The sequence below is a fragment of the Salvelinus fontinalis genome, unplaced genomic scaffold (genome assembly GCF_029448725.1).
Source record: "Salvelinus fontinalis isolate EN_2023a unplaced genomic scaffold, ASM2944872v1 scaffold_0328, whole genome shotgun sequence".
NCBI lineage: Eukaryota > Metazoa > Chordata > Actinopteri > Salmoniformes > Salmonidae > Salvelinus > Salvelinus fontinalis.
Window position 1 is genome coordinate 93,501 of NW_026600537.1, and position 23,788 is coordinate 117,288.

Genomic DNA, 23,788 nt, shown 5'->3' on the forward strand with positions numbered 1-23,788 from the left:
AAAGTCACCGGATCTCAACCCTATTGAGCTGTTGTGGGAGCAGCTTGACCGTATGGTACGTAAGAAGTGCCCATCAAGCCAATCTAATTTGTGGGAGGTGCTTCAGGAAGCATGGGCTGAAATCTCAGATTACCTCAACAAATTGACAAATAGAATGCCAAAGGTCTGCAAATGGAGAATTCTTTGACGAAAGCAAAGTTTGAAGGACACAGTTATTTCAATTAAAAATCATAATTTATAACCTTGTCAACATCTTGACTATTTCCTATTCATTTTGCAACTCATTGCATGTATATTTTAATGGAAAACAAGGGAATTTAAGTGACCCCAAACTGTTGAACGGTAGTATGTATGTTAATTCTACTTCGAGGGGTGTTAAAATTCTAAATTAAATAGCTAGATGGTCCTTGGTATGACCTTACACCAATTCCCTACAGCTCAGTAGAACGCTCCCCCGACTTACAGGGATATGACTGAACAGCTTCAGGATGGAGTTTTCACCTCAGGTCCACTACTCTATTACGCATGCTCATCCCTAGTTACTGATGTGTGTTGGCTGACCGGTGTGTGTTGGTTGACTGCGTTACTGACTGGTGTGTGTTGGTTGACTGTGTTCAAGGTGGAGGTGTTTAACCTGCTGTTTGTGCGGAGCGAGCTCCTCTCCAGGAAGCAGAAGCAGTATGTGGTTCACTGCCAGGACTGTGCCCGGAAAGGCAGCGCCGAGCTGGACAACTTTGTGGTTGTAGAAAAACACCGGATGGATGATCTCATGCAGGTCTACGACCAGTTCACACTAGTAAGTCACACTTTGATTTGGCTCTATTGACATTGTTTGGATGTACATAGATCCTGTTAAAGGACTACTTCCTCATTTGATTGGTATACTGGCCAGTGTTTGTATCGTGAGTTCCATGTGCATTTCATTAAATGGAATTCTAAAAAATACTTTATTTTGTTTCCTGTTTCATGCGTTGAATCGGTATTGAACTCTCCCCCTTTTTCTCACCAGGCCCCTCTGCATTCATCTTCATCTTGACATTAGACATCCCTTCGGCTTCTGTGGGGCGACCAAGCATTACAGGAACTTTCATTTCAAAGGAAAAATGGACCATTTCTGATATTCAGGAAAGTCGAGACAGTCTCCCCGTATGGCTGTTCTCCACAGCGACGGCTGGAGGCAGCAGCGGCTGCGTGTGTCTATGCAACCTGTCAAGTGCGCCGTGTCAACCCCCCTCTTCCCCCTGGGGGGCGCCAGAGAGCGCACTTCCCAACACAGGACTCCCCTCCTTGTAACAATGGTTCAGCTCTTTTTAATGGAGGACTTAATCCAAAAACATTTGGGAAAGGGGTGGGAATTATTATTGAGTGAAGATGTTTTGTAGATATTGTATCTGTCACAACCACCCTAAAAGACTACTGACTGGACAACCTGTTCTTTTTTTTTTATTCTGTTAACAGGCTGAGATGTGATCCCTTTGTTTTCCTGAATTCTCCAGGTGTTTTCCTTCCCTCTAAGGAGCACTAGCCTAACTGGTCTTTTTCTATGGTAGATAGTAATTTTAAGACTCTTTGGATGGCAAAATCTACAAAAAAATTGTAATGTGAAGAGTTTAGGTGATTATCCTTTTTTTTTTTTTTTTACAGCTTTTATGTTTTATCTTTGTTATTTTGGAGCTATGACGTTCAGTTTTTGGTTGTTTATTAGGTTAAAAAAAAGAGCAAAAATGTTGGGGAAAATCAATAGCCAAGTCACAAAGAAAAATGGGTTGCACATTGACCTAAAGGAGAATTTAGCTTTTTTTTAAATAACCAAATATATTTTTGATGTAAATGGCATGTTATTGAAGGGTCCAGACAGTTTTTTGCAATTTCACTTGGATTTGAGAAACTTACCGCAACCAGCGATTGAATTCCTTCATCTTCGTTGTGCAGTATGTGGGCTCTGGAAAATGAACAGAGGCTCCAAAAACAGCCCAATATGTCCTTTTTGAAACGGAAACGCTCAGTAGTGATGCAGGTCTTTAGATAGTGGACAGATGACGTTGTCATTCTGAACTTTATCCGCAACGTTATATTCCATTTTGTTGCGATACCTCCGTCCATTCTACAGGTCACAGCCAAAACACTTGCGTAAAGGAGGGATACAAAGTATTGAAAGGAGATGCTTCCACACAGGAAGTTCCAGACGCTTGTTGAATCTATGCCAAGGTGCATTGAAGCTGTTCTGGCAGCTCTTGTTGTCCCAACACCCTAGTAAGACGCTTTATGTTGGTGTTTCCTTTATTTTGGCAGTTACCTGTAACAGCAATCTACACGGAGAATGAAGCAGCTGGATATAGGAAACGTCTTGAGACGCACAAAATGGGATATAGTATTGCGGCATGACACAATTTCAAAGACCTGCCTCACGTTTTTTCAGGGCCCCCATACTGCACAACCAGGATGAGGAAATGATTCGCTGGTTTGTGTTAAGTTTTTCAAACAAGTGAAATCGCATAAAAATGTGGACTTCTATAACATGCCATTTACATCAAAATACAGATTTGGTTGTTTAAAAAAAAAGAAGAGCTAACTTCTCCTTAAGGATTAAAGTTTGATTTGTGATTTTTGTTATGTTTCTAATCTTGATGTAAATTTACACTATTTATAAATACATATTTATTGCTTGAAAATATTTGTTGATGGAATGCTGTTATTTTTTTCCAGAGTACCTGCCATTAAATTTGAAGGAGTTTTGTCATTTTAACACAACTCCTCGTACATTTTCTATATATAAATAAAACTGCTTAGCAAGCGTTGTACAGAAACTGACATTTAAAATTGTTTTATTGTTTTGAAGAATGTTTTATGACGAGTCATTAAACACAATTGTCAAATAATCCATGGATGTAATTACTTTCACCAGTGTGTGTGTGTGTACAGTATGTCTGCAGAAATAATGAATTGTTTTGCGCTGCAACTTCTAAGACATAATGTACATTTCAAGGCCACGGTGAACAAAGGATCCCAGTAAAATATTGTACTTTCTAGACAACCGGGCCCAACCCAAATACAGCGGACCTCATTAACGCATTAGAAATCACAACAATACTTCTATAACTTGTATTTATTTGATGATACAAAAGCATTGTCACACGGTCTCTGAATTGGGAGAAAATACTTACCGTGAGATTGAGTGAGTTATTTGAGTAGGGCCTAAAACCCAGCAGACAATGTAGCTGTAGAATCACCCACACAGAATTCTACACTGTATGCCAGGTCAACAACCTACCAGCACACTGAACGTAAATTTAGAATACAAGCTATACTAAATCAATCACAGTACATGTAATTGAGACACGAAGAACATGGTAGCCATCAGCGACCCAGTAGCCAGATGTAGCTGCTGACTGCCCCACAGGATCTACACTGACTACTGAGCAGCTGACAGACACCGACACGGCTGCCCACAAGGACCCACAAGGACAACCTTGCTTGGCACAGTCCAAGCAAAGACGGCCGTCTCTTGTCACTGGGTTAGCACTGAATACCTGGGAGCTTGTGACTTATTTAAACACATTCAGCAGAGGATCACTAGTAATCTAATAAGGCCTTGTTAAGTGTGTCTCCGTGTCTGTTTTTAGCCTCTGAGATGGAGTACTGCTGGTTGGCGGGTTAAGACCCTTGCAGTAAGTAATCCTGACTGGGCCACTCATTCACCTACAAAGAGGGAGTTTTTCTGCATGGCCAGTCTGTATAGCAGCGCCGTCATCCGGTCCAGGCAGCTTCATACCTATACAGAGAAGAGAGGTCAGTTGCATAGAACTGACATTACAATGCAGAAATTGACATGCAGTCAATGGAGCTCAGTTGACCACATCTCTTCCAGGTGAATAGTTCCTGTTTTATTATTATACTGAGGACTTCTAGTTGGAGGGAGATTGATTCTCCTTTAATCAGCCTGTTGTGACGTGGAAACAGAAGATCGAAGAAAATGGAAAGTCAAACGGGAGCAAAATTCTACCCCACCTTAACCTAACCCCAATCCCCAGGACCCCTCAAATTCAACTCTGAACTTTGAAGCCAGTTCCCCTCTAATCAGGGACTGATTTAGACCAGGAACACCAGGTGTGTGCAATGAATTATAGGGTAGAACAGAAAACCAGCAGCCTCCGGACCTCGTAGGGTAAGAGTTGAGTACCCCTGCCCTAGACATGTCTGCTCTGAACTGCTGATTTAATCATTATGACACTGATCCAGGTGCAGTTGTTAAGTAGACTAGTCACTAGAGTGACAAAGCAATTTTGCATGACGCCACTGAACCTGGCTGGCCAATAGAGATTGATAGAGGACTCATCTTTATATCTGTGCCATTATAGCATCTGTGACAGCTTGGGTAGCGCCATTGAGGTTACACCCATTGGAATCCCCACCCAGTTTACTACTTGACTACTTTAAAATGGTGGTGGATGATGGCAATGTCCAAGCTAAAACGGGTTATATCCATGATGAGTATATCTCTATGGGGTGGCCCCCTCTATTACTGTATCTCTTTGGTTGAAATCTTGAGGCCCAGGTAAGGGAATTGTGTGGTCAACTGCCATATATGGGTATAGAGACACTAAACAGTCAGGCGTGTGTGTTTGTGTGTTGAGGGACTATCACTTGTGACAGGCTAAGATTCAATACGATCGCGCCGGTAGAGTGCTGCCGACAATTCATGTTAAACGCTGCAGATGTAGAGCTGCCGACAATTCATGTTAAACGCTGCAGATGTTGGCTCAATCTGAAATGACCTTGAAATGTCAAGACAACTTAACTGCTATCCACTGACTTCTCTGTTTTCCCCTCTGACCTGTCTAGCTATAATGGACAGAGCAGACAACACCAAGGCCCAGATCCAATCAGATCCAGCGTTAAACAGCGATCGCAGACAGCCGCATAGCAGATGTTCTGGCGGTGTTGAGATGGAACTGGGTTGGAGCCCTCAAATCGGGGAGCAGCTGCTCTTGCGATAATTGTCACGAAGCCACACCCACGCATTAGAAATTCAGAATGAGAACATTTAGGCTATATAGAAATAATTACGCTGAAATTAAAAATCATTCAACGTAATACACATTCCAGTGTTCGAACTTGTAAAGGCGGCTGCATGGGATTTCTGTTAATGCGACTCCGTTCAGCCAATGGCAATGTCCGCTTCTGGTATAATGCCAGGAGCCGCTTGTGGATTTGACAGCTCCACCACCGACTATGCAGATGTCGGCCAAAGCGGATCTGATTGAATAGAGCACTAAATGAATAGTCAAGTCCACCATGAGATGGATCATGTGACTCGCAGGCTTCTTAGAATGGAGGCTTTAAATGTTAGTTCCATTTACAACCAGTTCTGCAAACGCAGTCTATGGCTAGGTTCCTACTACCCATGATGATTGAATTCTCCTAGACTTGCCCTTGTCGTAGAGACTGGGGGAAAGGTAGGGGCAGCAGGTGAGAGACAGAGGAGACTCCCTGGCTTGTCTGCTATCAGGTAGACAGGAAACTAGCGGGGCATGATACGATGTTAAAGAGTTAGCAGAACTCATAACACTGAATATGTCTTTCCACCACCATGTGAGCACTAACCAACGGTCATGGCCCATTTCACTCCCCTCTCTCTCCTCTGTGAGAGTTGGCGACGTGAGAGGTATTTGAAGAGAGAGGCAATTTTTCTGCAGGGGTAAGTGTGAGCTGTGCCCTTAATGGCCCCCGTTTCTCCCTCCCCCTCTTCGTTTCCTTCCTGTTTCCTCTCTCTGGCCGTGTTGCAGACAGGTGGCCCTGACTGCTAATTTTAGCCCTGTTCATTGTCCCGATGGGTTTCTCACAGCTATGGGCCTGCAATCAACCAACTGGTTCAGTGTGTGAGCTGGGGTCAGTCGGACAACTCTCTTCGTACACACACGCACACCAACACACAGACGTACACCCACACACTCACCTTCCTCATCTCTGACTCATTCATTCATCCTGACTTCTACAACTAACATGCTGTATTTTGATTGGCTCCTGTCCCCAGCCAATGCCAGGTCTCTCTCATGTAGCCCATTGATAAAGTCAGGGTCCTATAGAACATGGCACACGCTGTTCCTCCAGAGGCCAAGTCCATTCATTCATAACACAGCCATATGCTCAGAGGGTGTACGAGTGACACCAAGCCCTAAACATTACCATACATAACAATAGTTACAACCACCTGCACACACACACACTGCTGCACACATGAGAGAGACCTGTACAACTAGTAAAACATCTGACGGATACATAACCACGATGACACACACTCACCCCAACAGGTTTTGTACTCACTGTGTTTGATGTGTGTGATTCCCAGACCCAGGGCTCCTGGCATCTCTTTCAGTCCAGCTTCACCGTTCACACTCTCTCTTCTCTTCTTTCTCTCAGTGGCAGCTCTTTTCCTTGTCACCTTTCTTTCCTCTGCGGAGAATGAGAGAGGGGGCAGGAGAGGGTGAGGGGAAGGAAGAAAGAGAGAGGGGGGAGAGGAAGGAAGAAAAAGAGGGGGGGAAGGGAAAGAAGAAAGAGAGATGGGGAAGGGAAAGAAGAAAGAGAGAGGAGGCAGAGAGAGGGGGAGGGGAAGGAAGAAAGAGAGAGGGGGGAGAGGAAGGAAGAAAGAGAGGGGGGGGGGAAGGGAAAGAAGAAAGAGAGAGGGGGGAGAGAGAGGGGGAAGGGAAAGAAGAAAGAGAGAGGGGGAGGGGAAGGAAGAAAGAGAGAGGGGGCAGAGAGAGGGGGAGGGGAAGGGAAAGAAGAAAGAGAGAGGGGCAGAGAGAGAGGGAAGGGAAAGAAGAAAGAGAGAGGGGGCAGAGAGAGGGGGAGGGGAAGGAAGAAAGAGAGAGGGGGAAGAGAAGGAAGAAAGAGAGGGGGGAGAGAAGAAAGAGAGAGGAGAGAGAGGGGGAAGGGAAAGAAGAAAGAGAGAGGGGGCAGAGAAGAAAGAGAGAGATTCCATGTGAAACAGCATTCCAGTGTGTTCAATAAGTAATGAGCTGTAGATGTGTCAGTCTGGAGGCAGGGCCCAGTGTTCTCTTTTTCTTTCTACTTGTCTGTTCTTTGGCTCTTTTCTCACCTGTGTCCATCGTGTACATCTCCTATCCTATATGTCTCAGTCTTTTATCTCACAATGAATCCACATACTTCAGTATGCATGTGTGACAGAAAGTCACTCAGTCACGCAGTGTGACATGGAGATGGCAGACTTCTTTAAAAGGAGCCGGTAGCATTAGGGGGCTGGGCTTTCTCAGTCTGGCCAATGACTGGTCCGGAGGCGCAAGTAACTCTGACATATTTGTGAATGGGGAGGCTTGGAAGAGGACACTCATTGTGAAAAACTAAGGGAGTTGGTTTTCAGTGTAGCAACTGACCCAGAGAAAGTACTATGAAAAGAATGATGGTGCCATGATCTCAAGTACAGAGCAATCATATTGTGTTGCATCTGACTCTTGATCATTCATTGTGTCAGTGTTTTAATCAAATAAATGAATACAATTCATCTACGGTAGTTCTGTCAAATTGAGTTTGGCCATCAGGTGACCTAGGTGGTTTTCCATTGGTTCTTCCCGTGCTGCGTTTCTGCAGTATGTTGCCATGGAAACCTGGAGCCAAGGGTACTTGGCTGTTCAAAGTGGAGGAGTTATGTGTGTGTGTAGAGATAGATTTTTTTGTTTAATCTTTATTTAACTAGGCAAGTCAGTTAAGAACAAATTCTTATTTACAATGACGGCCTACCCCGGCCAAACCCTAACCCGGACGACGCTGTGCCAATTGTGCGCCGCCCTCATCTGCCCCTATGGGGAGGGAAACAGTTAAACACTGCCCCTATGGGGAGGGAAACAGTTAAACACTGCCCCTATGGGGAGGGAAACAGTTAAACACTGCCCCTATGGGGAGGGAAACAGTAAAACACTGCCCCTATGGGGAGGGAAACAGTAAAACACTGCCCCTATGGGGAGGGAAACAGTTAAACACTGCCCTATGGGGAGGGAAACAGTTAAACACTGCCCCTATGGGGAGGGAAACAGTTAAACACTGCCCCTATGGGGAGGGAAACAGTAAAACACTGCCCCTATGGGGAGGGAAACAGTTAAACACTGCCCCTATGGGGAGGGAAACAGTTAAACACTGCCCCTATGGGGAGGGAAACAGTTAAACACTGCCCCTATGGTGAGGGAAACAGTAAAACACTGCCCCTATGGGGAGGGAAACAGTAAAACACTGCCCCTATGGGGAGGGAAACAGTTAAACACTGCCCCTATGGGGAGGGAAACAGTTAAACACTGCCCCTATGGGGAGGGAAACAGTTAAACACTGCCCCTATGGGGAGGGAAACAGTTAAACACTGCCCCTATGGGGAGGGAAACAGTTAAACACTGCCCCTATGGTGAGGGAAACAGTAAAACACTGCCCCTATGGGGAGGGAAACAGTTAAACACTGCCCCTCTCTGGAGGGAAACAGTTAAACACTGCCTCTATGGGGAGGGAAACAGTTAAACACTGCCCCTATCTGGAGGGAAACAGTTAAACACTGCCCCTATGGGGAGGGAAACAGTAAAACACTGCCCCTATGGGGAGGGAAACAGTTAAACACTGCCTCTATAGGGAGGGAAACAGTTAAACACTGCCCCATATGGGGAGGGAAACAGTAAAACACTGCCCCTATGGGGAGGGAAACAGTTAAACACTGCCCTATGGGGAGGGAAACAGTTAAACACGGCCTCTATGGGGAGGGAAACAGTTAACACTGCCCCTATGGGGAGGGAAACAGTTAAACACTGCCCTATGGGGAGGGAAACAGTTAAACACTGCCTCTATGGGGAGGGAAACAGTTCAACACTGCCATATGGGGAGGGAAACAGTTAAACACTGCCTCTATGGGGAGGGAAACAGTAAAACACTGCCCTATGGGGAGGGAAACAGTTAAACACTGCCATATGGGGAGGGAAACAGTAAAACACTGCCCTATGGGGAGGGAAACAGTTAAACACTGCCCCTATGGGGAGGGAAACAGTTCAACACTGCCCTATGGGGAGGGAAACAGTTAAACACTGCCTCTATGGGGAGGGAAACAGTTAAACACTGCCTCTATGGGGAGGGAAACAGTTAAACACTGCCCTATGGGGAGGGAAACAGTTAAACACTGCCTCTATGGGGAGGGAAACAGTTCAACACTGCCTCTATGGGGAGGGAAACAGTTCAACACTGCCTCTATGGGGAGGGAAACAGTTCAACACTGCCTCTATGGGGAGGGAAACAGTTAAACACTGCCTCTATGGGGAGGGAAACAGTTCAACACTGCCTCTATGGGGAGGGAAACAGTTCAACACTGCCTCTATGGGGAGGGAAACAGTTCAACACTGCCTCTATGGGGAGGGAAACAGTTCAACACTGCCTCTATGGGGAGGGAAACAGTTCAACACTGCCTCTATGGGGAGGGAAACAGTTCAACACTGCCTCTATGGGGAGGGAAACAGTTCAACACTGCCCACATGGACACTCACTAGTCCTCTCACACAAGTCATCCACCTCAAACATCTGACAAACACACCTACAGTACAGGAGATACTGCAGCCTGCACATCACTAACTGCAACACACATCCACAAGTCAACACACACACACACACACCAAATTCTCCTCTTTTCAATGCAACATGAAATGTTGAGGAATGTGTGGTAGACTAGTCATTCCAATCTGATGTGAGTGCTGAGAGCTGATAGAATCCCACTTCAGGATTGGGTTGCTCATTGGAATAATTGTCATCTGTGAGTGGGCGATTGCTTTTGTAGGCAGGCGTCGAAGAGTGGACAATCTCAGATGATTTTATGCTAATCCAGCACCGCCATTACTGCTCTAACCACAGTAAACTCTGGTAGACATATGCCTTTGATGCTACGCTATTATATTCATTACTGATATCTATTACGTGTGTCTCATATTTTCATTTCTGCATTTATCTACTTGAAATATCAGGGGAAGCGTAGGCAGTGGTGGGAAAAGTACCCAATTGGAAAGGGGGATACCTAGTCAGTTGTCCAACAATGTATTCAACTGAAATGAGTCTTCCACCAGAGAGGTGAGGGGGGCTTCCTTAACTGTCTAACTGTCATACTTGAGTTAAAAGTAAAGATACCGTAATAGAAAATGACTCAAGTAAAAGTGAACGTCACCCAGTAAAATACCACTTGAGTAAAAGTCTGAAAGTATTCAGTCAGTGCTAAATACGGCTGCTAGAATCCTGACTAGAACCAAAAAATTTGATCATATTACTCCAATGCTAGCCTCCCTACACTGGCTTCCTGTTAAGGCAAGGGCTGATTTCAAGGTTTTACTGCTAACCTAAAAAGCATTACATGGGCTTGCTCCTACCTATCTTTCCGATTTGGTCCTGCCGTACATACCTACACGTACGCTACGGTCACAAGACGCTACGGTCACAAGACGCAGTCCTCCTAATTGTCCATAGAATTTCTCTAAGCAAACAGTTGGAGGCAGGGCTTTCTCCTATAGAGCGCCATTTTTATGGAATGGTCTGCCTACCCATGTGAGAGAAGCAGACTCGGTCTCAACCTTTAAGTCTTTACTGAAGACTCATCTCTTCAGTGGGTCATATGATTGAGTGTAGTCTGGCCCAGGAGTGTGAAGGTGAACGGAAAGGCTCTGGAGCAACGAACCGCCCTTGCTGTCTCTGCCTGGCCGGTTCCCCTCTCTCCACTGGGATTCTCTGCCTCTAACCCTATTACAGGGGCTGAGTCACTGGCTTACTGGTGCTCTTTCATGTTGTCCCTAGGTGGGGTGCGTCACTTGAGTGGGTTGAGTCACTGACGTGATCTTCCTGTCTGGGTTGGCGCCCCCCCTTGGGTTGTGCCGTGGCGGAGATCTTTGTGGGCTATACTCGGCCTTGTCTCAGGATGGTAAGTTGGTGGTTGAAGATATGCCTCTAGTGGTGTGGGGGCTGTGGTTTGGCAAAGTGGGTGGGGTTATATCCTTCCTGTTTGGCCCTGTCCGGGGGTATCATCGGATGGGGCCACAGTATGTCCTGACCCCTCCTGTCTCAGCCTCCAGTATTTATGCTGCAGTAGTTTGTGTCGGGGGGCTAGGGTCAGTTTGTTATATCTGGAGTACTTCTCCTGTCTTATCCGGTGTCCTGTGTGAATTTAAGTATGCTCTTTCTAATTCTCTCTTTCGCTCTCTCTCTCGGAGGACCTGAGCCCTAGGACCATGCCTCAGGACTACCTGGCATGATGACTCCTTGCTGTCCCCAGTCCACCTGGCCGTGCTGCTGCTCCAGTTTCAACTGTTCTGCCTGCGGCTATGGAACCCTGACCTGTTCACCGGACGTGCTACCTGTCCCAGACCTGCTGTTTTCAACTCTCTAGAGACTGCAGGAGCGGTAGAGATACTCTTAATGATCGGCTATGAAAAGCCAACTGACATTTACTCCTGAGGTGCTGACTTGCTGCACCCTCGACAACTACTGTGATTATTATTATTTGACCATGCTGGTAATTTATGAACATTTGAACATCTTGGCCATGTTCTATTATAATCTCCACCCGGCACAGCCAGAAGAGGACTGGCCACCCCTCATAGCCTGGTTCCTCTCTAGGTTTCTTCCTAGGTTTTGGCCTTTCTAGGGAGTTTTTCCTAGCCACCGTGCTTCTACACCTGCATTGCTTGCTGTTTGGGGTTTTAGGCTGGGTTTCTGTACAGCACTTTGAGATATCAGCTGATGTAAGAAGGGCTATATAAATAAATTTGATTTGATTTAGTTTAAAATATACTTAAGTATCAGAAGTAAATGTAATTGCTAAAACATAATTTCAAATTCCTTATATTAACCAAATGGCATGATTTTCTTGTTTTTTACATTTACGGTCAGCCAGAGGCACACTTCAACACTCAGACATAATTTACAAACAAAGTATTTGTGTTTAGTGAGTCCGTCAGATCAGAGGCAGTAGGGATGACCAGGGATGTTCTCTTGATAAGTGCGTGAATTGGACCATTTTCCCGTCCTGCTAAGCACTCAAAATGTAACCAGTACTTTGGGTGTCAGGTAAAATGTATGGTGTAAAAAGTACATTATTTTTCTTTAAGAATGTAGTGAAGTAAAAGTTGTTAAAAATATAAATAGTAAAGTACTGATACCCCAAAAAACAACTAAAGTAAAAAATACTTTAAAGTACTACTTAAGTACACCACTGAGCATAGGCTAACTGTCAATTTTGTCTACCTTCTTTATGACAGTGGATAGTTGGGATATTTAGGAGATTCCATTGTCAGGTATTTTGACCCTTAGCGAAAACCATTGTACAGGTGTAGGGTCTTAATTTGACCACCCTGTTGTCGCAGGAAATGCAAACATGTAGTGTGTTCACGGTTTAAAAATACTTCTAAAGTTTGTATCAACACCTACAAACATGTCCTTTAATTATAATCCACACAATAATTTAAATTTCCTGTTGCTGCAGGATTATTTTCCTGTTGTGAGAAACTGGTCAAATTAATAACCTACACCTGTAGCTCAGTAGCCTACCATACCTCTCTACCTGTTGGAAAGGATTGGAAAAAAACAGGCCGGAAATCCAAACTAACCTCTAACTGTGACAGCATTTACATTATGCTCGGGCTATATCTACAATGTTGCAGTGCAAACAAAGAAATGTGCTGGTGGTAGCATAATCGTGTGCTTTTTTCTATTTCTTTAAAAGGCTGACCTTTGAGTGAAAGAAACAGTAGTTTTGGTGTAAAATAGGTGAGAGTGCTAGTAGCCTAGTTAGTCTTCGTCATCTGACTACTTTCCCTTGGACACTGGGCTGTCAGTCAGCAGATCCATCAGCATAGACAGTATCATGTGAAGACGAAACAACGTCAGCAACCCAAATGCCGTTTAGAACTAATGAGGAAGCCGAGGAATGTGTGTAGTCCTTTCAGAACTTGCCTCATTCTTCCTTCTGGCCCCTTCTCTCCCTCTTTTCAGTCATGGGTTCTCCCCTGGGTAATCGCATTCCAAAATACACAAGAATTCCCCCTCTCCTCACATACCACCCCTCCAACCTAGACTCAGGGGTAGACGTAACATAGTAAACGAACATCCGAGATACTCAAATTAGTATGATATGTATTAATTTGTGGAAGTCCATCATCCATTTCGTATATGTTATGATTTACAATTCGTATGATATGTTACGAATTTGCAACACGTATGATGTTACGAATTCCAATTTGTTGTGGCTAACGTTAGCTAGGTGGCTAACATTAGCTAGGCTATGGGTTAAAGTTAGGGGTAAAATAAAAATCCACCAAAACCACTAATTCCTATAATTTGCAGTGCTAAATAACACTTATATGTGAGAACAATATCTTTTGTGAACAAATGTTTATTTTTATCGTTATAATAAGGTTGGTAGCAACATGTGAAAATCGTTATGGAAATCTGTTGCAGCTCAAGTCAACTACAAAACCCACAATGCAATCCTCTCTTTTTGCTGGCTGGTTAGCTATCGAGCAAACGTAGCCACACATAATAATACCAAAGTCAATATCAGCATGTGAAGTAGCTAGTTGGCTGTAAAATAGCCTAAACAAACTGCACTATCAATTTAGGAGACTACAATCTCACCATGTTCAACCTGCAGATCGATGTGCCTCACAGAGTGGAGTCTGACATTCACAATGGCCATGCGATGGCACCATGCAATGCACCCTGGACTGAAGAGGCAGACAATGTGGTGAACCCTCTGTTAAATTACACATTTCTCAAGGTAGGAATACTGTAATGGCTCATTCAAGAGAAGACAACCTCCCGCGTTGACATCGACCTGTATCGAAATCGGACATGTACGTTAGACGTTTTCGCAATCCAAAAGTTGTATTCTTATTAACTTCCAGTGTTGTGAGAGCAACTTTATCACAATGCTACGTCATACCGGCCTAATTTCTGCCTGCTAGAATGGCAATATCTCAGATACACATGAAAACATGAAATGACCCCAGGAATGGATAGAACATCACTCAGAAATGGGCGAATCTTTCCTTTAAGGTTAGGAGTTAGGTTAAAGGCTTTGGGTTAGCTAACATGCTAAGTAGTTGCAAAGTAGCTATAAAGTAGTAAGTAGTTGCAAAGTTGCTAATTAGCTAAATTGCTAAAGAGATTCCAACACACAACCTTTGTTGCTAGACACCCGTGATGGGATTCGAACGCAACCTTTGGGATGAACCTTTGGGTTTGTGTTATACCACCCTCCTTTTGTTTTTGCATTAAGTAGCCTTCTATCTTATATAACCATACCAAACTTAACATATACTAATTTGAGTGTTAATATGTTCAAACTTAACATATTCTGATTTGAGTGTTGATATGTTACGTCTATTCTATGAGACCAGGCTGACCATTCTCTCCTCCAAAAGGCAAAAAACCCACAGCTAAGTACAGAAACCTTTCTCAAAACCCGTCTCGTTTAACATTATGGTTGGTTCACGGTTCTATGTTAAAATAGACAAGTGTCATTTAGTTTATGAGCGACCGTTGTGTTTATAAAAGAGATCAAAACGCTAGGCGCATTCCAGTGATCTGGAGCCAACTTCGCCCGACCGTGAGACCCTGGCTGCGCCAAGCCGCGAGACCACACACTTTGTTGCGCTACCACACACACCGGACCACAACTTTCCCCATAATTCTGCAGTAGCCTATCTATAGCTTCGTTATAGCATTGCATGAACAACTTTAATGATAAAGTAGAATACTCTTACAACTTTCATCAGTTTAATTGACAGAATAAACAAATGTGATAAGCGCATTGGAATGTGGCATTCTATTTTGCCCTGCAAGCAAACATTATATAACATTGTTTTCAGAACAACCAGATTTCAGAAGATCTAGCCATTATTCTCACCAATAAAGTAGCTCAACCCCTAAGCGAAAGAAAATGGTTTATCCATTCAACCAGCCTACCTTTTGTGACTGCATGTGTTGAACGGTCCGCGTCGAGTTGTAGCCGATCTGAGAAAACATTGAGAAACAAACTGACTTCTGTTTCCAAGAAGCAGCCAGGAGAAAATGGACAGGAAAGTTCTTAAAAATGCGTAAAAAGTGAATTATCGAGAATGTAGCCAAGGCTACCTCATGATGTCTTACCAATATCCTCCCATCTCCTCCTCCTCGTGTCTATTCCCCGTCCATATCCTTAGCCTGCCCGCCCTGCGCCTCGAGGGTTTTCTTTTATGGACCGCACACCAATAGGCTATGGGTCGGAAGTGCCGCGCTTCGCAATGCCTTCCGCGAAGGCAAGTTGGTGCCTATCCACAGAAGACATACATTCTCCATAATTACCGCTGATCTCATTGTCTACCGCAAACACTTCCGAAACCCCCAGGCCAGTCGAGGGAGGGGTCTCTTGTAGGTCAATATAGGCTTAACCAATGTCACAATCAAATGTGTTTTTCATGCCATGGTTGGTTATTCGACGTCCGGTAATGAAGACGGAGACAGACGGTTCATCGATAATGTGAGTATACTGTCGCAAGTACATGACACACCGATTGCTTCAAATAAATTAGAAATTGAAAATCAAAGAAGTCAAAAGGTGATGTGAGTCAACATCTCAGCAATTGACTGGGAGAGAGAGAGTGATAATTATTTGTGTAGTCAATCTGCAGAGTCACAGCCTTTCTTCTTCAATCATTTCTTGGGTGAGTGGCAGACTACTTGTTATTTATTCCCCCTAACACACCTGCGCTATCACTGCCAAGTCTAAACCCACAGACACTCATAAACACAAAAGACATCAAGGATTCTAAAGTGGCAAAACTCTGCTATAAGGAACACTAACGTGAAATCTACTTAGACAAGTATTTAAAAAAAAAAAAAATACATTTAAAGAAGGCAATATCAACCACCTATCTTGGGCCCCACCCTCTTCAGCCTTCACCATACCCCCCAACACACACACCGGCACTCTCACGACTTTCCCAATATCATTGCTTCCGAAAGAAATGTCCGGGAACAAATCATAAGTGAACACACATGCACAAACACCATCTTTTTCCTTAGCAGCTGTTGTCAATGGTAAATTATTCCTTCTCCTACATCTCAACAATAGTGGAGACATTGGTAAGACAAATATCCTTATCACATTCCTACAACATGATCGGTAGAGCTCATCTTGAAAGAGTACTGTAAGCAGAACAGTACTGATAGGATTTCAGAGTAATCAGCAGCGTGACTGTTTGACTGCAGAGCAATATCTAGGCAAATTTAACACAGCTGTAGCTGTGAATCGTCTGCAGTGCTCCAAATACAAAGACACACATATACACCCACATACAGTATGCACACACACACAGACACACGCACAGCTGAGATAGTGAGTTCTTACCTGTGCACATGGTCCAGACAGTGTCTGCTCAGAACACTCCGAACAACGTGCTCTGGCTCCTCTCTCTCTTTCTCTCTCTCTCTCTTTCTCGCTCTCTTCACAATGTCGTTTTTTCTCTTAGTCTTGTTTTGCATATTTTTTCTGCTATTATTTATCTTCTATCTCTTTTTTTCTCTCCATTCACTGGTCACTGTTCTTTCATTATCTGATCTTCAATTCTCTCACCTCTCCGTCTCCCTCTCTCTCTACAGCAGTCTATGGAAACCTGTTGTGGCAATCTCACTCTCTTTTGCTCTCTCTCTCTCTCTCTTTTGCTCTCTCTCTCTCTCTCTCTCTCTCTGCAGTAGCCTACAGAGTATAGGTGCTGTCCTCTGTCTGTCTGTCCATCTGTCTGTTGGTCAGTCTGTCTGTGAGCAGTGTCTGTTGTGGCAGTCCCAGTCCATACTGATCAATGGGCTAGCTGCAAGCAAGCTTAACTACCTAGCGCCTCCCACCCTCAGCTTAACACTCCAGAGCGTGTGTGTCGGCGTGTGCGTGTCGGCGTGTGCGTGTCGGCGTGTGTGTGTGTGAGAGAGAGGAGACTTCCATCCCACACACTGCTTTCCAGAGCTTTTAGCCTCCACAGTACCTACCCAGAAAACACTCGCCAGCTGACCACTCCATACCCCACGCGAAGCACTCCAGCGCCGACACACAATTCACATCTTAGTATTGAACGTCATTACCCATTTCCCTTCCTTCATCAGCTATTATATTGACAGCCTTAATACTAGGAAGATGTGTTCTTAATTCAGGCCTTGTATGGACACAGAGACTAGCTGTTAGCCAGCCTGCCAGCTTAGTGGAGTCTGCCACTAGCATAGTCAGTGTAGTCAGCTCAGCTATCTCCATTGAGACTGTGTCTGTGCCTCGACCTAGGTTGGGCAAAACTAAACATGGCGGTGTTCGCCTTAGCAATCTCACTAGGATAAAGACCTCCTCCATTCCTGCCATTATTGAAAGAGATCGTGATACCTCACATCTCAAAATAGGGCTACTTAATGTTAGATCCCTCACTTCAAAGGCAGTTATAGTCAATGAACTAATCACTGATCATAATCTTGATGTGATTGGCCTGACTGAAACATGGCTTAAGCCTGATGAATTTACTGTGTTAAATGAGGCCTCGTCTCATGGTTACACTAGTGACCATATCCCCCGTGCATCCCGCAAAGGCGGAGGTGTTGCTAACATTTACGGATTTCAGATTTACAAAAAATAAAATGACGTTTTCGTCTTTTGAGCTTCTAGTCATGAAATCTATGCAGCCTATTCAATCACTTTTTATAGCTACTGTTTACAGGCCACCTGGGCCATATACAGCGTTCCTCACTGAGTTCCCTGAATTCCTATCGGACCTTGTAGTCATAGCAGATAATATTCAAATTTTTGGTGATTTTAATATTCACATGGAAAAGTCCACAGACCCACTCCAAAAGGCTTTCGGAGCCATCATCGACTCAGTGGGTTTTGTCCAACATGTCTCTTGACCTACTCACTGCCACAGTCATACTCAGGACCTAGTTTTGTCCCATGGAATAAATGTTGTAGATCTTAATGTTTTTCCTCATTATCCTGGACTATCGGACCACTATTTTATTACGTTTGCAATCGCAACAAATAATCTGCTCAGACTCCAACCAAGGAGCATCAAAAGTCGTGCTATAAATTCTCAGACAACACAACGATTCCTTGATGCCCTTCCAGACTCCTTCTGCCTACCCAAGGACGTCAGAGGACAAAAATCAGTTAACCACCTAACTGAGGAACTCAATTTAACCTTGCGCAATACTCTAGATGCAGTTGTACCCCTAAAAACTAAAAACATTTGTCATAAGAAACTAGCTCCCTGGTATACCCGAGCTCTGAAGCAAGCTTCCAGAAAATTGGAACGGAAATGGCGCCACACCAAACTGGAAGTCTTCCGACTAGCTTGGAAAGACAGTACCGTGCAGTATCGAAGAGCCCTCACTGCTGCTCGATCATCCTATTTTTCCAACTTAATTGCGGAAAATAAGAACAATCCAAAATGTATTTTTGATACTGTCGCTAAACTAACTAAAAAGCAGCATTCCCCAAGTGAGGATGGCTTTCACTTCAGCAGTAATAAATTCATGAACTTCTTTGAGGAAAAGATCATGATCATTAGAAAGCAAATTACGGACTCCTCTTTAAATCTGCGTATTCCTCCAAAGCTCAGCTGTCCTGAGTCTGCACAACTCTGCCAGGACCTAGGATCAAGAGAGACACTTAAGTGTTTTAGTACTATATCTCTTGACACAATGATGAAAATAATCATGGCCTCTAAACCTTCAAGCTGCATACTGGACCCTATTCCAACTAAACTACTGAAAGAGCTGCTTCATGTGCTTGGCCCTCCTATGTTGAACATAATAAACGGCTCTCTATCCACCGGATGTGTACCAAACTCACTAAAAGTGGCAGTAATAAAGCCTCTCTTGAAAAAGCCAAACCTTGACCCAGAAAATATAAAAAACTATCGGCCTATATCGAATCTTCCATTCCTCTCAAAAAAAAATCAAAAAGCTGTTGCGCAGCAACTCACTGCCTTCCTGAAGACAAACAATGTATACGAAATGCTTCACTCTGGTTTTAGACCCCATCATAGCACTGAGACTGCACTTGTGAAGGTGGTAAATTACCTTTTAATGGCGTCAGACCGAGGCTCTGCATCTGTCCTCGTGCTACTAGACCTTAGTGCTGCCTTTGATACCATCGATCACCACATTCTTTTGGAGAGATTGGAAACCCAAATTGGTCTACACGGACAAGTTCTGGCCTAGTTTAGATCTGATCTGTCGGAAAGATATCAGTTTGTCTCTGTGAATGGTTTGTTCTCTGACAAATCAACTGTAAATTTCGGTGTTCCTCAAGGTTCCGTTTTAGGTCCACTATTGTTTTCACTATATATTTTACCTCTTGGGGATGTCATTCGAAAACATAATGTTAACTTTCACTGCTATGCAGATGACACACAGCTGTACATTTGAATGAAACATGGTGAAGCCCCAAAATTGCCCTCGCTAGAAGCCTGTGTTTCAGACATAAGGAAGTGGATGGCTGCAAACTTTCTACTTTTAAACTCGGACAAAACAGAGATGCTTGTTCTAGGTCCCAAGAAACAAAGAGATCTTCTGTTGAATCTGACAAATAATCTTGATGGTTGTAAAGTCGTCTCAAATAAAACTGTGAAGGACCTCGGCGTTACTCTGGACCCTGATCTCTCTTTTGACGAACATATCAAGACCGTTTCAAGGACAGCTTTTTTCCATCTACGTAACATTGCAAAAATCAGAAATTTTCTGTCCAAAAATGATGCAGAAAAATTAATCCATGCTTTTGTTACTTCTAGGTTAGACTACTGCAATGCTCTACTTTCCGGCTACCTGGATAAAGCACTAAATAAACTTCAGTTAGTGCTAAATACAGCTGCTAGAATCCTGACTAGAACCAAAAAATGTGATCATATTACTCCTCCCTACACTGGCTTCCTGTTAAGGCAAGGGCTGATTTCAAGGTTTTACTGTTAACCTACAAAGCGTTACATGGGCTTGCTCCTACCTATCTTTACGAGTTGGTCCTGCCGTACATACCTACACGTACGCTACGGTCACAAGACGCAGACCTCCTAATTGTCCCTAGAATTTCTAAGCAAACAGCTGGAGGCAGGGCTTTCTCCTATAGATCTCCATTTTTATGGAATGGTCTGCCTACCCATGTGAGAGACGCAGACTCGGTCTCAACTTTTAAGTCTTTACTGAAGACTCATCTCTTCAGTGGGTCATATGATTGAGTGTAGTCTGGCCCAGGAGTGTGAAGGTGAACGGAAAGGCTCTGGAGCAACGAACCGCCCTTGCTGTCTCTGCCTGGCCTGTTCCCCTCTCTCCACTGGGATTCTCTACCTCTAACCCTATTACAGGGGCTGAGTCACTGGCTTACTGGTGCTCTTTCATGCCGTCCCTAGGAGGGGTGGGTCACTTGTGTGGGTTGAGTCACTGACGTAATCTTCCTGTCTGGGTTGCCCCCCCCCCCCCCTTGGGTTGTGCCGTGGCGGAGATCTTTGTGGGCTATACTCGGCCTTGTCTCAGGATGGTAAGTTGGTGGTTGAAGATATCCCTCTAGTGGTGTGGGGGCTGTGGTTTGGCAAAGTGGGTGGGGTTATATCCTTCCTGTTTGGCCCTGTCCGGGGGTATCATCGGATGGGGCCACAGTGTCTCCTGACCCCTCCTGTCTCAGCCTCCAGTATTTATGCTGCAGTAGTTTATGTGTCGGGGGGCTAGGGTCAGTTTGTTATATCTGGAGTACTTCTCCTGTCTTATCCGGTGTCCTGTGTGAATTTAAGTATGCTCTCTCTAATTCTCTCTCTCTTTCTTTCTCTCTCTCGGAGGACCTGAGCCCTAGGACCATGGCTCAGGACTACCTGGCATGATGACTCCTTGCTGTCCCCAGTCCACCTGGCCGTGCTGCTGCTCCAGTTTCAACTGTTCTGCCTGCGGCTATGGAACCCTGACCTGTTCACCGGACGTGCTACCTGTCCCAGACCTGCTGTTTTCAACTCTCTAGAGACAGCAGGAGCAGTAGAGATACTCTGAATGATCGGCTATGAAAAGCCAACTGACATTTACTCCTGAGGTGCTGACTTGCTGCATCCTCGACAACTACTGTGATTATTATTATTTGACCATGCTGGTCATTTATGAACATTTGAACATCTTGGCCATGTTCTGTTATAATCTCCACCTGGCACAGCCAGAAGAAGACTGGCCACCCCTCATAGCCTGGTTCCTCTAGGTTTCTTCCTAGGTTTTGGCCTTTCGTGCTTCTACACCTGCATTGCTTGCTGTTTGGGGTTTTAGGCTGGGTTTCTGTACAGCACTTTGAGATATCAGCTGATGTACGAAGGGCCATATATATTTGATTTGATTTTTGACTAGCTATAACCCTTATATAACAGCCACAGTTTCTTTCTGCTCCATCCACTATCTGAGCAACAGCATCCAGCACACAATCAATGGGAATTATTTAACCTCAAGAGTCACAAGGGTCAAATCTAATTAGAATGAATTAACCAGCAGTTTGGGGAGAAATCCATGGATCAGAAGACCTGCTGTGCCTCGACCCAAACGGGTGAAACTAGACCAATGTTTTTGAAGCTACTCTAGATGTAAGGAATCCAATGTTTTTCTGTTCAGCCTACAGTATGTGACAATTGTATGGAAAAAGACAGTAACTCTGACTTATGTAATGAAAGTATGCGTTATCGAGTCTCTGTGCGGTGTAGCTTGAATCATCTCACTGAATGTTTTAGCAATATTCCCAGAGAGTGGCTGGCTCACACCATAGTCATTTACATTCAGGTAATGTATTGGTGTCTAAAGGGCTAAAATCTGGGTGGGTGGAAAATATACACTTCTTCACCGGAATATGAAAACAGACTGACTGTTAGAGAGAGAGAGAGAGAGAGATCGAGTGAGAGAGTAAGAGAGAAAATAAGACAGAGAGAGGGGGGTGAGAGAAAGACAGAGAGAGAGAGTAAGATGGAGAGAGAGGGGGGAGAAAGAGAGAGGGGGAGAGAGAGTGAGAGAAAGGGGGGGAGGCTATCAGACAGTTAAGTCACTCAGAATGTACGATTAATTACATTTCAAATCACCGCTGGGAAGGAAAGAGTACTCTCTAAGAGGTAGTTGTTGGGCACTGGGCAAAATGAGAAGAGGAGTGTTATCATGTGTTTAGGGAGAATGCTTTGCATGCAAGCACAGAACATTGACAGAGCACAACAAGAACCCATATTAGACAGTATCATTTTTGGGGCTTATATTGCCCCGTATTAATTACACCATCCCTTTTGTGTCTCTGGCTTGGAGATGTGTAGGTGTTTCAAAATGAAGGGCAAACAAGGAACCAGTTTCACCATGTCCTGTGGTGTGTCATGCATAACCTCAAACTTTACTGCTGAAGTAGATGTGCAGCCTGTTTTTATTTGATAAAGACGGAGGGTCGGTTCACTCTCTTATGTCTTCTCTACATCTGGAGTATGGTTCATGATGATTCACTATTCTATTTTAATATCATTTTCCAAAAACAGTCAATTCAATACAGCACTAGCTGTATATAAATAGTCCTTCTAGAGATTCTGCAGTGTCATGATTGGAAGAATTTGACCGATTTAGTACAATTCCTGCCATTCTCGAGAGGTAGTCCATTTCCAAAGAGAACATTGTATTTTGCAACTGCAATAGACAACTCTGCCAATCATTCCAATGTTTTCTTTTCTGCGGCAAAGCTTGGAGAGTCTTGTTGAGGGCGGCCTCCCTCTTTACAAAAAACAGTCAGCGACAGTGAAACAATAGAAGACAAGAGAGGATACACTTCCCACACCGGCACACAAAGTACACAATAATATAGACTAGGTGCGCTGGAACACTCATCCTGCTGGGTGCGCTGGAACACTCATCCTGCTGGGCGCGCTGGAACACTCATCCTGCTGGGTGCGCTGGAACACTCATCCTGCTGGGCGCGCTGGAACACTCATCCTGCTGGGCGCGCTGGAACACTCATCCTGCTGGGCGCGCTGGAACACTCATCCTGCTGGGCGCGCTGGAACACTCATCCTGCTGGGTGCGCTGGAACACTCATCCTGCTGGGTGCGCTGGAACACTCATCCTGCTGGGCGCGCTGGAACACTCATCCTGCTGGGCGCGCTGGAACACTCATCCTGCTGGGCGCGCTGGAACACTCATCCTGCTGGGCGCGCTGGAACACTCATCCTGCTGGGCGCGCTGGAACACTCATCCTGCTGGGCGCGCTGGAACACTCATCCTGCTGGGCGCGCTGGAACACTCATCCTGCTGGGCGCGCTGGAACACTCACCCTGCTGGGCGCGCTGGAACACTCATCCTGCTGGGTGCGCTGGTTTTACTCATCCTGCTCGGCGAGCTGGAACACTCATCCTGCTGGGTGCGCTGGTTTTACTCATCCTGCTCGGCGAGCTGGAACACTCATCCTGCTGGGCGCGCTGGAACACTCATCCTGCTGGGTGCGCTGGTTTTACTCATCCTGCTCGGCGAGCTGGAACACTCATCCTGCTGGGCGCGCTGGAACACTCATCCTGCTGGGCGCGCTGGAACACTCATCCTGCTGGGCGCGCTGGAACACTCATCCTGCTGGGCGCGCTGGAACACTCATCCTGCTGGGCGCGCTGGAACACTCATCCTGCTGGGCGCGCTGGAACACTCATCCTGCTGGGCGCGCTGGAACACTCATCCTGCTGGGCGCGCTGGAACACTCATCCTGCTGGGCGCGCTGGAACACTCATCCTGCTGGGCG

At 45.0% G+C, this 23,788-nt stretch overlaps 1 protein-coding gene and 1 long non-coding RNA gene across 2 annotated transcripts in view; one reads left to right on the plus strand and one right to left on the minus strand.

The window, feature by feature from the left end:
- The window catches only part of LOC129845636 (lysine-specific demethylase 6A-like), a 43,851-nt gene extending 42,456 nt beyond the window's left edge, over positions 1 to 1,395 (plus strand). Inside the window, exons 28-29 of the mRNA XM_055913476.1 lie at positions 620 to 796; positions 1,010 to 1,395. Coding sequence (XP_055769451.1) covers positions 620 to 796; positions 1,010 to 1,036 — 204 coding nt within the window. The 3' untranslated portion in view covers positions 1,037 to 1,395. The remainder of the gene's footprint in view (positions 1 to 619; positions 797 to 1,009) is intronic.
- Positions 1,396 to 3,488: 2,093 nt separating this feature from the next.
- Positions 3,489 to 16,537, minus strand: LOC129845637 (uncharacterized). The gene is made up of 3 exons (XR_008758060.1): positions 16,403 to 16,537; positions 6,325 to 6,453; positions 3,489 to 3,772 (listed from the first exon to the last, which is right to left on the minus strand). It is a non-coding gene; the product is annotated as an uncharacterized LOC129845637 (long non-coding RNA).
- Positions 16,538 to 23,788: the final 7,251 nt, after the last annotated feature.